This window comes from Bos javanicus, chromosome 10 (assembly GCF_032452875.1).
Source record: "Bos javanicus breed banteng chromosome 10, ARS-OSU_banteng_1.0, whole genome shotgun sequence".
Lineage (NCBI taxonomy): Eukaryota > Metazoa > Chordata > Mammalia > Artiodactyla > Bovidae > Bos > Bos javanicus.
The window spans coordinates 65,085,077-65,097,213 of record NC_083877.1 but is presented as its reverse complement, the minus strand read 5'-3'; the positions used below and the strand labels follow the sequence as shown (position 1 = coordinate 65,097,213).

The following is a 12,137-nucleotide window of genomic DNA, read 5'->3' as shown; positions in this document are numbered from 1 at the left end:
ATTTAGAGCTGAGGGTACACTGAGAATTGAAAGTACAATCCATAAATCATTAGATCTCTTAGCATGCTAAATCTTGTTTCTTTTAAAAGTATTCTAGGCCATTATGATTCAGTTCTGTTAATTAAATAAATATGGCTCAAAAGACATACTTGAAATATCTTCTGAATTTCTGAATCTACATAGTACAACTTAACACTACTGATTCAAATCCCCAAAATTACTTTCAAGGATAAATAGGTTACCTTTGTTATGGAATTGTGTCCTTGGGCTCTTTAATCAATAGAAATTGAAAAGAGGAATTCAGGCATGGCTTTATTGGGACTCATGCTATTCCAGAGCAAAAACAGGTAACAAGTCCCCTTGCTCATTCTCTGAGGGAGGGTGGCATCCTTAAGTGGGGATCTGGTGGGAGCAGATCTGTGGGTTGGGCTGGAGGGCTGGTTAGGTGATCTGCTCACCCCTTGGTGCTGTGTGCAGGGATCATGCTCAGTACCCTCCTTCAGCTCCCAGCACCTGCAAAATGAAAGTTGGTTTGAGGCCTTTTTGTATCTTATTGTTCATAATTGCCCTGACTGCGCATGCATGCAGTTGTTTTTAATTCCTTATAAGTTCTTTGTTGCTTGAGGAGACATTTGTCCAGGTGCAAGCACTCCGGTAAAGGGTCCGAGGTCCCAGCTCTATCTCAACTTGAATATACAAGATGAAGAAAATCTTTGATTTTTAATTTTATGACTTTAGCTAAAGAAGTCACTGTACTACTTTTAACTTTAAAAAGACCTGCCTGGAAGCTTAAGTGACAGAATTTAAGGAACAAACATTTATTTTTAATATCATCTCTGCTGTTTAGTACCTAAGATGTTCATCTGCTCTTTGGTAAAGTATTTGTTCAGGACAATTTTACTACTAATTCCATGTTCATGTTTCAGAGAAGTATTCACCCCGAAATAGCAAATAAGTACAAAACAAAACCTAATGTATACCAGAGTGTTCCTAATAGTAAACTTCAAATAACCAACAGAGAAACAAAAAAAAATCCATTTAGTTATTGAAAGATTTGGATTTCTTTTTTAAACATGGTTTAAGGTGTAAATGAGTAAAAAAGTTCAGTGTGGTTTGCAGTGGTATCTACCATGTTAACTTTTATATGCAAAATAACTTTGATCTGAAGAAAATGAAAGTCACTCAGTTGTGTCCGACTTTTTGCAACCCCATGGACTCTACAGTCCATGGAATTCTCCAGGCCAGAACACCGGAGTGGGTAGCTGTTCCCTTCTCCAGGGGATCTTCCCAACCCAGGGATAGAACCCAGGTCTACGTCATTGCAGGTGGATTCTTGTACCAGCTGAGCTACCAGGGAAGCCCTGATTTGAAGAAATTTAGGAGAAGGCAGTGGCACCCCACTCCAGTACTCTTGCCTGGAAAATCCCATGGACAGAGGAGCCTGGTAGGCTGCAGTCCATGGGGTCGCTACGAGTCAGACACGACTGAGCGACTTCACTTTCACTTTTCACTTTCATGCATTGGAGAAGGAAATGGCAACCCACTCCAGTGTTCTTGCCTGGAGAATCCCAGGGACGGGGGAGCCTGGTGGGCTGCCATCTGTGGGGTCTCATAGAGTCCGACACGACTGAAGTGACTTAGCAGTAGCAGCAGCAGTAGAAAAATGAGCAAAGGAAGGAATAATATAAATAGCTAAAAACCCATGGGGAAGTATAGATTATCACTAATAATCAAAGAAATGTAAATTAAAACAAGGAGATAAACATACTGTTTTAAAAATAAAGCTTTAAAAAAATAATACACATGCCCAAGTTACTACATTTTGGCCTTAAAATTCATTTAACCTTTGATCCAGTAATTCTATTCCAGTGAATTTCTAAAGAGATAAAATGTGGAAAAGTAGATATATATAGATGTTTGCAGAACCATTATTTATAATGGGCACAGTTTTGTACATCTGTTAAGAATCACTGAATCACATAGTCATATTCCATTTTTCACAAACAGGGTTTAAATGTCTTAATACTTTCTTGTAATTTCCAAATGTATACCATGATTGTATATTTTTTTAAATTAGTAAAAAACATTAATACCTAATACTTACGAAGTAGTTATTGTGTGTCAGGCCCTGTGCAATCATTGAATTTTCATAAACACCTCCTGTGGTGGTAGTTTCATTTTACATATGAGGAAACTTGGATGCTAGTAGGCTAATTAGTAGCTTTCCCAAGTCATGCAGCTAATAGTGTAGCTGAGATGTGAATCCAGGTAGTTTGGCTGTGTGCTTCTGCCTCAAATTGTGCATCATCAGCTCTGCAGCAGTGTGGCCGATCCTAGTTCTAATTTTCCTCTAGATAAAAAGCTTCCTGAGTTCCTAATACTGGGTGGAGTTCCTAATACACAGTGGAGACTGTGGGTTTCTGAAAGTACAGATTACCTGCTATCAAACTCTGATCCAGTGACTTAGCAGTCTGCAGCATTACAAGTTAGGCCGGGACTTGGATTTCATTGTCTGTTCTCCTCATACTGACAGATGGTGTAGATGCCACCAAACACTCCAAGAACACAACTAGCACTTCTTTCTGCTGCTTTTTTTCCTTGGCTTTCCCTCTCTTTACATTTTGTTTTTTAATTAACTTAATTTTTGTATAATTGATGTACAATAAACTCTACTCATTTAAAAGTGTACAGTTGAATGAGTTTGACAAATGTTTCCATCTCTGAAACTATTAATACTACAATCAGGATATAGAACATTTCCATTAACTATCAAACTCTAGCCTAACAGTCATTGATCTGCTCTGTCATTGTAGATTTGCTGTCATTTTCTGGAATGTTGTGAATGAAATCATGCAGTATATGTACCCTTTTCTAATTGGCTTCTTCTACTTAGATAATAATTTTGAGATGCATTCATGTTATTGAATATATCAGTAGTATTGTGGGGTTTTTTTTACTGATGACTTGTATTACATTCTAAGAGTAGTGTTCACTGATACGAAAATATAACATGTTCTTCCACCTGTGTTATTTCTATTGAGTTTTGTGAGTAAAACTATTATAAATATGCTTTTCATTTTCTTAAATAAGAGGGGAGTGTCTAACTTTATAAAGAACATGTTTAACTTTATAAAGAACTGCCAAGGTGTTTTCAAAATTTTGCATTTCATGTTCCCAGCAACTGAGTATAAGAGTTCCACTTACTCTCCATCCTTACCAACACTGGGTATTATCAGTCTTATTCATATTGGCCACTCTGATGGGTGTATTTGTGTCTTGTCGTTTTAATTTGCATTTCGTGACCATTAATGTTGAGCATCTTTGCATATGCTTCTTGGCTATTCTTATGTATTCTGTGGTGAAATGCCTATCCAAATCTTCAGCCCACTGGTCTGCTTATTATTAAGTTGAATGGGTTCTTTATATATTTTGGATACAACTCTTTTGTCAGATATAATATATTATGTGAATATTTTGTCCCAGTATACAGCTTGCCTTTTTGTTTTCACAACAGTTTTTTTTTCTTATAGTAAAGGGCAGTTGTTGGGGTTTTTTTTGTTTTTTAATAAGGGGTGTGGGTATCCTATCTAAGAAATATTTGTCTACTTAAATTTTCTTTAGGTCTATGATGTGCTCAGTTGCTCAGTCGTGTCCAATTCGCTGCAATCCCATGGACCGTAGCCCACCAGGCTCCTCTGTCCATGGGATTTTTTAGGCAAGAATGCTGGAGTGGGTTACCATTTACTCCTCCAGGGGATCTTCCAAATCCAGGAATCAGACCCTTGTCTTCTACATTGTCAGGCAGATTCTTTACCACTGTGCCACCTGGGAAGCCCAGGCCTATGATACATAAAATTAATTTTTGCATATTGCATTAGATGAGAGCTAATGTTCTTTTTGAAAAATACATGAGTCTCTCATTTAGCACTGTTTATTGAAGAGATTTTAAAAAAGCAAGAGAGTTCCAGAAAAAAATCTACTTCTGCTTTATTGACTACACCAAAGCCTTTGACTGTGGATCACAACAAACTGAAAAATTCTTAAGTGATGGGATTGCCAGACCACCTTACCTGCCTTCTGAGAAATCAGTATGCAGGTCAAGAAGCAGCAGTTAGAACTGGACATGTAACAACAGACTGGTTCCAAATCGGGAAAGGAGTACGTCAAGGCTGTATATTGTCACCCTGCTTATTTAACTTCTATGCAGAGTGTATTATGAGAAATGCCAGTCTGGATGAAGCACAAGCTGGAATCAAGATTGCCAGGAGAAATATCAATAGCTTCAGATACGCAGGTGACACCACCCTTATGGCAGAAAGCGAAGAACTGAAGAAACTGATGAAAATGAAAGAGAAGAGTGAAAAAGTTGTCTTAAAACTCAACATTCAGAAAACTAGGATCATGGCATCTGGTCCCATCACTTCATGGCAAATAGACAGGGAAACAGTGACAGACTTTATTTTGGGGGGCTCCAAAATCACTGCAGATGGTGACTGCAGCCATGAAATTAAAAGATGCTTGTTCCTTGGAAGAAAAGCTGTGACCAACCTAGACAGCATATTAAAAAGCAGAGACATTACTTTGCCAACAAAGGTCCATCTAGTCAAAGCTATGGTTTTTCCAGTAGTCCTGTATGGATGTGAGTTGGACTATAAAGAAAGCTGAGCACCAAAGAATTGATGTTTTTGAACTGTGGTGTTGGAGAAGAGTCTTTTTGAGAGTCGCTTGGACTGCAAGGAGATCCAACCAGTCCATCCTAAAGGAAATCAGTGCTGAATAGTCATTGGAAGGACTGATGCTGAAGACACTAACTCATGTCCGACTGTTTTGCGACCCCGTGGACTTTAGTCTGCGAGGCTCTACTGTGGCCACCTGATGCAAAGAACTGACTCATTGAAAAAGATCCAAATGTTGGGAAAGATTGAAGGTAGGAGGAGAACGGGGACGACAGAGGATGAGATGGTTGGATGGCATTACCGACTTGGTGGACATGAGTTTGAGCAAGCTCTGGGAGTTGGTGATGGACAGAGAAGCCTGGCGTGCTGCAGTCCATGGATCGCAAAGAGTTGGACACGACTGAGCGACTTAACTGAATTAAGAGATTTCCCTTTTCCTTTGAATTGCCATAGCACCTTTGTCCAAAATAATTGGCTGTGTCTGGATTTGTTTCTGGGTCCTTTCTTCTGATCCATTCATTTATATGTCTCATCATTTAGCCAGTAATTGCACAGTTTTAATTGCTATGGATTTATGATGTCTTAAAATCAGGTAGTTTAAGTCTTCCAATTTTATTTGTTTTCAAAATTGCTTTCACTATTATAAAATTTATAAGGAAATGAGAACAATTCTACAGTCAGAAGAGTCAGCTGGAATTTGGATTAGAATTTCATCAAATATTTCGCTCAATTTGGGAGGAACTGACTTCTTAACTTGGGCTTCCCTGGTGGCTCAGTGGTAAAGAATCTGCCTGCCAATGCAGGAGAGGCAGGTTTGGTCCCTGGGTCTAGAAGATCCCTTGGGGAAGAAAATGGCAACCTACTCCAGTATTCTTGCCTGGGAAATCCCATGGACAGAGGAGCCTCGCAGACTACAGTCCATGGGGTGGAAAAAGAGTTGGACATGACTTAGTGTCTAAACAACATCACTGACTTCTTAGTCATTCCTGCTGTTTATGGACATGGTATATAATATGTAATGTAATATATGAACTTATTTGGGTCATTTTTAATTCTTTTTGTGTAGCCACTTTGCTTCTTATATATTTTTTGGTTTTTTAAAACCCACTTGGTGATTTTCTTTCTTTCTTTTTTTTTTTTTTTGATGGGTGACAACTTTATACTCCTAGCTATCACTAACTGTACTGTTAGAGATACGGAATTGTAGAAGACCAGACAGCAGACACAGGAAAATATCAATCTTCGTTATTTTGCCCATTTTTCATTATGTGTACACATCAGGTTCTTCACATGAAAATGAATAGAATATTCAGAAACTTGTAGACATTTGGTATCAAGGTAGGAAAGTTTGAGTTGATTAAAATTTTGAGATTTGGTAATGGTGTGAAAATATTTTCTTTACATTTACTTCATATATCCAGTATAACTTATATACAGAATGAACCAACCATATAATATAAACCCTATTTACATAGAGTTTTGGTTTAAAACATATATAAATAAGAGCTCTATTATTTTCTTTCTGTACCATAGTATTATCTTTCTACTAGGTAACTACATTTATTGGATAGTTACAAATTAAGTGTGCTTTGGTATATTGTTTTTGAAAGTGTCATATTCTAGTGTTTTGCATGGCGTTAGTATCTGGCAAAATACAAACATGCTCAGGAGGAAATTACAGGTCTTGTTTTGAAATGGATTCGTAGATTTACCAAGTGTAATGTGTTTAAACTTTCCATTATCCCAGTAAAATAATGTTTTTTTTCTTAATTGTAACAGACATCAGACACCCTGAAGAGCTTTCTCTATTGAAAAAACCCAGAGATCCAACAAAGAAAAAAAAGAAAAAGCTAGATGACCTATCTGAAGATGAGGCACTTGAACTAGAGGGGCCTCTTATCACTCCTGGATCAGGTGAGTCTTTGACTAAGTATGGGTATGCCTCTGTGAGTGTGTGTGTATTTGAAATATAGTTGATTTACAATATTGTGTTAGCTTCAGGTATTGCAGCACAGTGATTCATTTATACACACATGTGTAGAATATATAGATCAGATCAGATCAGTCGCTCAGTCGTGTCCGACTCTTTGCGACCCCATGAATCACAGCACGCCAGGCCTCCCTGTCCATCACCAACTCCGGAGTTCACGAGACTCACATCCATCGAGTCAGTGATGCCATCCAGCCATCTCATCCTCTGTCGTCCCCTTCTCCTCCTGCCCCCAATCCCTCCCAGCATCAGAGTCTTTTCCAATGAGTCAACTCTTCGCATGAGGTGGCCAAAGTACTGCAGTTTCAGCTTTAGCATCATTCCTTCCAAAGAAATCCCAGGGCTGATCTCCTTCAGAATGGATGGGTTGGATCTCCTTGCAGTCCAAGGGACTCTCAAGAGTCTTCTCCAACACCACAGTTCAGAAGCATCAATTCTTCGGCATTCAGCCTTCTTCACAGTCCAATTCTCACATCCATACATGACCACAGGAAAAACCATAGCCTTGATTAGGTGAACCTTTGTTGGCAAAGTAATGTCTCTGCTTTTGAATATGCTGTCTAGGTTGGTCATAACTTTCCTTCCAAGGAGTAAGCGTCTTTTAATTTCATGGCTGCAATCACCATCTGCAGTGATTTTGGAGCCCCCAAAAATAAAGTCTGACACTGTTTCCCCATCTATTTCCCATGAAGTGATGGGACCCGATGCCATGATCTTCGTTTTCTAAATGTTGAGCTTTAAGCCAACTTTTTCACTCTCCACTTTCACTTTCATCAAGAGGCTTTTTAGTTCCTCTTCACTTTCTGCCATAAGGGTGGTGTCATCTGCATATCTCAGGTTATTGATATTTCTCCCGGCAATCTTGATTCCAGCTTGTGCTTCTTCCAGCCCAGCGTTTCTCGTGATGGACTCTGCATATAAGTTAAATAAGCAGGGTGATAATATACAGCCTTGATGTACTCCTTTTCCTATTTGGAACCAGTCTGTTGTTCCATGTCCAGTTCTAACTGTTGCTCCCTGACCTGCATACAGATTTCTCAAGAGGCAGATCAAGTGGTCTGCTATTCCCATCTCTTTCAGAATTTTCCATATTTTATTGTGATACACACAGTCAAACACTTTGGCATAGGCAATAAAGCAGAAATAGATGTTTTTCTGGAACTCTCTTGCTTTTTCCATGATCCAGCGGATGTTGGCAATTTGATCTCTGGTTCCTCTGCCCTTTCTCCCTTCCAAGTACTAACCAGGCCCGACCCTGCTTAGCTTCCGAGATCAAATGAGGTCGGGCGCATTCAGGGTGGTATGGCCGTATACTCCTCTGCCCTTTCTAAAACCAGCTTGAACATCAGGAAGTTCATGGTTCACATATTGCTGAAGCCTGGCTTGGAGAATTTTGAGCATTACTTTACTAGCGTGTGAGATGAGTGCAATCGTGCGGTAGTTTGAGCATTCTTTGGCATTGCCTTTCTTTGGGATTGGAATGAAAACTGACCTTTTCCAGTGCTGTGGCCCCTGCTGAGTTTTCCAAATTTGCTGGCATATTGAGTGTAGCACTTTCACAGCATCATCTTCCAGGATTTGAAATAGCTCAACTGGAATTCCATCACCTCCACTAGCTTTGTTCGTAGTGATGCTTTCTAAGGCCCACTTGACTTCACATTCCAGGATGTCTGGCTCTAGGTCAGTGATCACACCATCGTGATTATCTGGGTCGTGAAGATTTTTTTTGTACAGTTCTTCTGTGTATTCTTGCCACCTCTTCTTAGTATCTTTTGCTTCTGTTAGGTCCATACCATTTCTGTCCTTTATCGATCCCATCTTTGCATGAAATGTTCCCTTGGTATCTCTAATTTTCTTGAAGAGATCTCTAGTCTTTCCCATTCTGTTGTTTTCCTCTATTTCTTTGCACTGATTGCTGAGGAAGGCTTTCTTATCTCTTCTTGCTATTCTTTGGAACTCTGCATTCAGATGCTTATATCTTTCCTTTTCTCCTTTGCTTTTCACTTCGCTTCTTTTCACAGCTATTTGTAAGGCCTGTCCAGACAGCCATTTTGCTTTCTTGCATTTCTTTTCCATGGGGATGGTCTTGATCCCTGTCTCCTGTACAATGTCACGAACCTCAGTCCATAGTTCATCAGGCACTCTGTCTATCAGATCTAGGCCCTTAAATCTATTTCTCACTTCCACTGTATAATCATAAGGGATTTGATTTAGGTCAGACCTGAATGGTCTAGTGGTTTTCCCTAGTTTCTTCAATTTAAGTCTGAATTTGGCAATAAGGAGTTCATGGTCTGAGCCACAGTCAGCTCCTGGTCTTGTTCTTGCTGACTGTATAGAGCTTCTCCATCTTTGGCTGCAAAGAATATAATCAGTCTGATTTCGGTGTTGACCATCTGGTGATGTCCATGTGTAGAGTCTTCTCTTGTGTTGTTGGAAGAGGGTGTTTGTTATGATATATTCTTTTTCAGGTTCTTTTCCCTTATAGGTTATTAAAAAATATTGAGTACAGTTCCCTGTGCTGTACAGTGGGTCTTCCTGTGTGTTTTTGATATATGTATAAATGGACTGAATAGTCTGGAGAGTGGTCAGGTTAAAGAACGCTCTCCTTCTGCATCTTTTCCCTCAGTCTTTAAATCATCACTAGAGTCTGTCATGTGCGGATCATCGTGTCAGGTGTTAGTAGTTGAATCAATAATAAGAAAAGCTGGTTCTGTGCTCAGGAAAAGTCAAAAGGAGACTTGTACCTTAACTTGCCTCAGTTCTCGGCATTGCAGAAATTGGAGGGTTTTTTTAGCATTTAGTTCCATTTTGGGTGTATTTTGTGGAAACCACCACTAATTTAGTTAAGACATTATTACTTTTATCAGGTTACTTAAAACTTCTATGCTTTTCATACGCTAGTGTCTTAGTGCCTCTCTTGTTTCTTGAAGAAGCTTTCTCAGATTTCCTTCCGTTACCTCCCCAACCTGAATTAGGTATCCTGCTGTCATAAGTCACCAGACTTCTCTGTGTTTGGTATTATATCATGTGTTCTCCCCTAATAATTGTGAGGTCCTGCATGAAGAGACTGTTTCTTACCTTTCTGTTACTAGGAACTAACAGCGTATGTCATACAGTAGGAACATGGGCAGTGTCTGTTGAGAAGTTAGATGACTAATCAATTAGATTACATGATTCTTTGGTTCCTGAAAATTTATTTTCCATGTTTCGATTGGCTGCACATTTATAAATCAGTTTCTTAGGATAGATCTTAGAAGCAAATAAATAAACTAATTTTACTAATTCAGTTCATTCTTATTTTTTAAAATTCTGGGGTCATGATGATGGCAGTGATAGTAAACAATGAACACAGACTTATGTATGCCCAGAACTATTTCACGCACTTTACCCGTGGAAACTCATTTAATCCTCACTACAACCCATCGAAATAGATTGTTATTATTCACATATAAGGATGAAAATATGGCACAGTAAGATTCAGTTCACTCGCTCAATCATGTCTGGCTCTTTGTTAACAGTAAGGTTAGGAGCCATAAAAAAGGCCAAGCACCAAAGAATTGATGCTTTCCAATTGTGGTGCTGGAGAAAACTCTTGAGAGACCCTTGGACTACAAGGAGAGCAAACCAGTCGATCCTAAAGGAAATCAATCCTGAATGTTCATTAGAAGGACTAATACTGAATCTCCAATACTCTGGCTATGTGATGCGAAGAGCCGACTCACTGGAAAAGACCCTGATACTGGGAAAGACTGAGGGCAGGAGAAGAGGGAAGCCAAGGATGAGATGGATAGATAGCATCATCAACTCAGTGGACGTGAATTTGAGCAAACTCTGGGAGATAGTGAAGGACATGGAAATCTGGCATGCTACAGTCTATGGGGTCACAAAGAGTCAGACATAGCTACTGAACAGCAAAGATTAGGAACATCTAAGGTCACATACCTTGTAACCTTTATGTCACTGCTCATGTACTGATTATATCTGGGAGCTACCAAGAAATACGGTAGTCCTTACTCTTAAGTAATTTATAGGCAGTGGGAAACCATAGTTACTGTATTTAAAGAGGTAATACATAAATGTTAAATGAATATTATAGAAATAATGTTGTAAGAATTCAGAAGACAAAACAATTCCAAGTAGGGTGTATTCAGTTTTCAGGTTGGGAAAGTAAGTTTGTGAATTGGCTAGGATTCCAGTGGCTAGGATTTTGATAAGAAGAATAGGTGATCCAAGTAGAAAGAATGATATTAACAAAGAACATCCTGGCAAAAGAAAAGTACAAGATGTGTAAAGAAACCATTTGAGCCAGTTCATGGGGGAGAGACCTCCAAGGAACTTTTGGATCACACTGGAGGGTATTTAATGTCAGGCTGAGGAATATAGGCTAGTGCATTGTAGAGTCACTGGTTTCTGAATATGGTACAAAATGAGCAAATCATTACTTAGAAAGAATATCAATTTTAATTCCAGTAAAATGTAGAGGAGGGAATGAGGGGAAAGAGTAGTGGTAGAGCCTACAGACTAAGGAAGCCAAGAGAGTAAAAGAATGTGTCTGTCATTAGAATACAATTGAAATCTGATTTAGACTTGATGGTTTATGTAGATGAAGCCATGTGACAGTAGACAGACTCTCTGCTTTCAGTTGTTTTTTGTTTGTTTGTTTGTTTAAATGAAAACTCACTCAGTTCTTAAGATGAAGAACTACATAGAAAGGTATATTTATGGGATGGTTTTAGAGTGGTTGAAATCAGGCAGGGTTGGTCTTAGAACTGCAAGGAAGAGCTTTTATATAGTGCTTTAAGAAAAGACAATTAGAGACAAAAGATAATGAATTAAGACAAGGGAAAGCTACAAATATTTTAGAGTAAGTAACTGTGGGTTTCTTTTCTTTCTTGTTTTAAATTGAGGTGTTACATATAGTAAAATGAACAGATTTTAAATTATAGATTAATATTTGCCAATGCATACAACTTGTCACCACCCAGAACTAGGTATGGCATGTAACATGATACCAAGACCCCAGAAGGCCTTTTGCATGCCTTTTCCTGTGCCTCTCTCACCACAGAATAGTGTTGGGCTGGTTCTTGCACCTCATGTGAATGGAGTCATATACTGGTGTGCTCTCTTGTGTCTGTGAAGTGACTGTTTTCAGTTGAAGGAGTTTTTTGTTTTTTGTTTTTTTAATAGGTTTAGTTGTCTACATCCAAACAGTTTAAAAACATTTGAGGAGTTGATGTGAAATGCTAAGAAAGTACACAAAGATAATGATATGTAGAGGACTGATTATCTATAGAGAAGTCCCATACACACATGAAAAGTAATAAGAGATTAATTTTTAAAAGAAATACTAAATATCAAGTTTGCCTGCTTTTATGATTTGTCGGTCATATTAGTCAATGTTTGGACCAAATGCTGACAGATTTGATCAGTTGCATATTATGTTCATATAAATAGCAACAGGTCTGTACATC

At 38.7% G+C, this 12,137-nt stretch overlaps 1 protein-coding gene across 8 annotated transcripts in view; it reads left to right on the top strand.

Annotated features, from left to right (window-relative positions):
• The window catches only part of FERMT2 (FERM domain containing kindlin 2), a 77,231-nt gene that overhangs the window by 36,937 nt on the left and 28,157 nt on the right, over window positions 1-12,137 (top strand). For all 8 annotated transcript variants that reach the window (XM_061428921.1, XM_061428915.1, XM_061428920.1 and 5 more), the window contains exon 4: window positions 6,456-6,590. In XM_061428921.1, coding sequence (XP_061284905.1) covers window positions 6,456-6,590 — 135 coding nt within the window. The remainder of the gene's footprint in view (window positions 1-6,455; window positions 6,591-12,137) is intronic.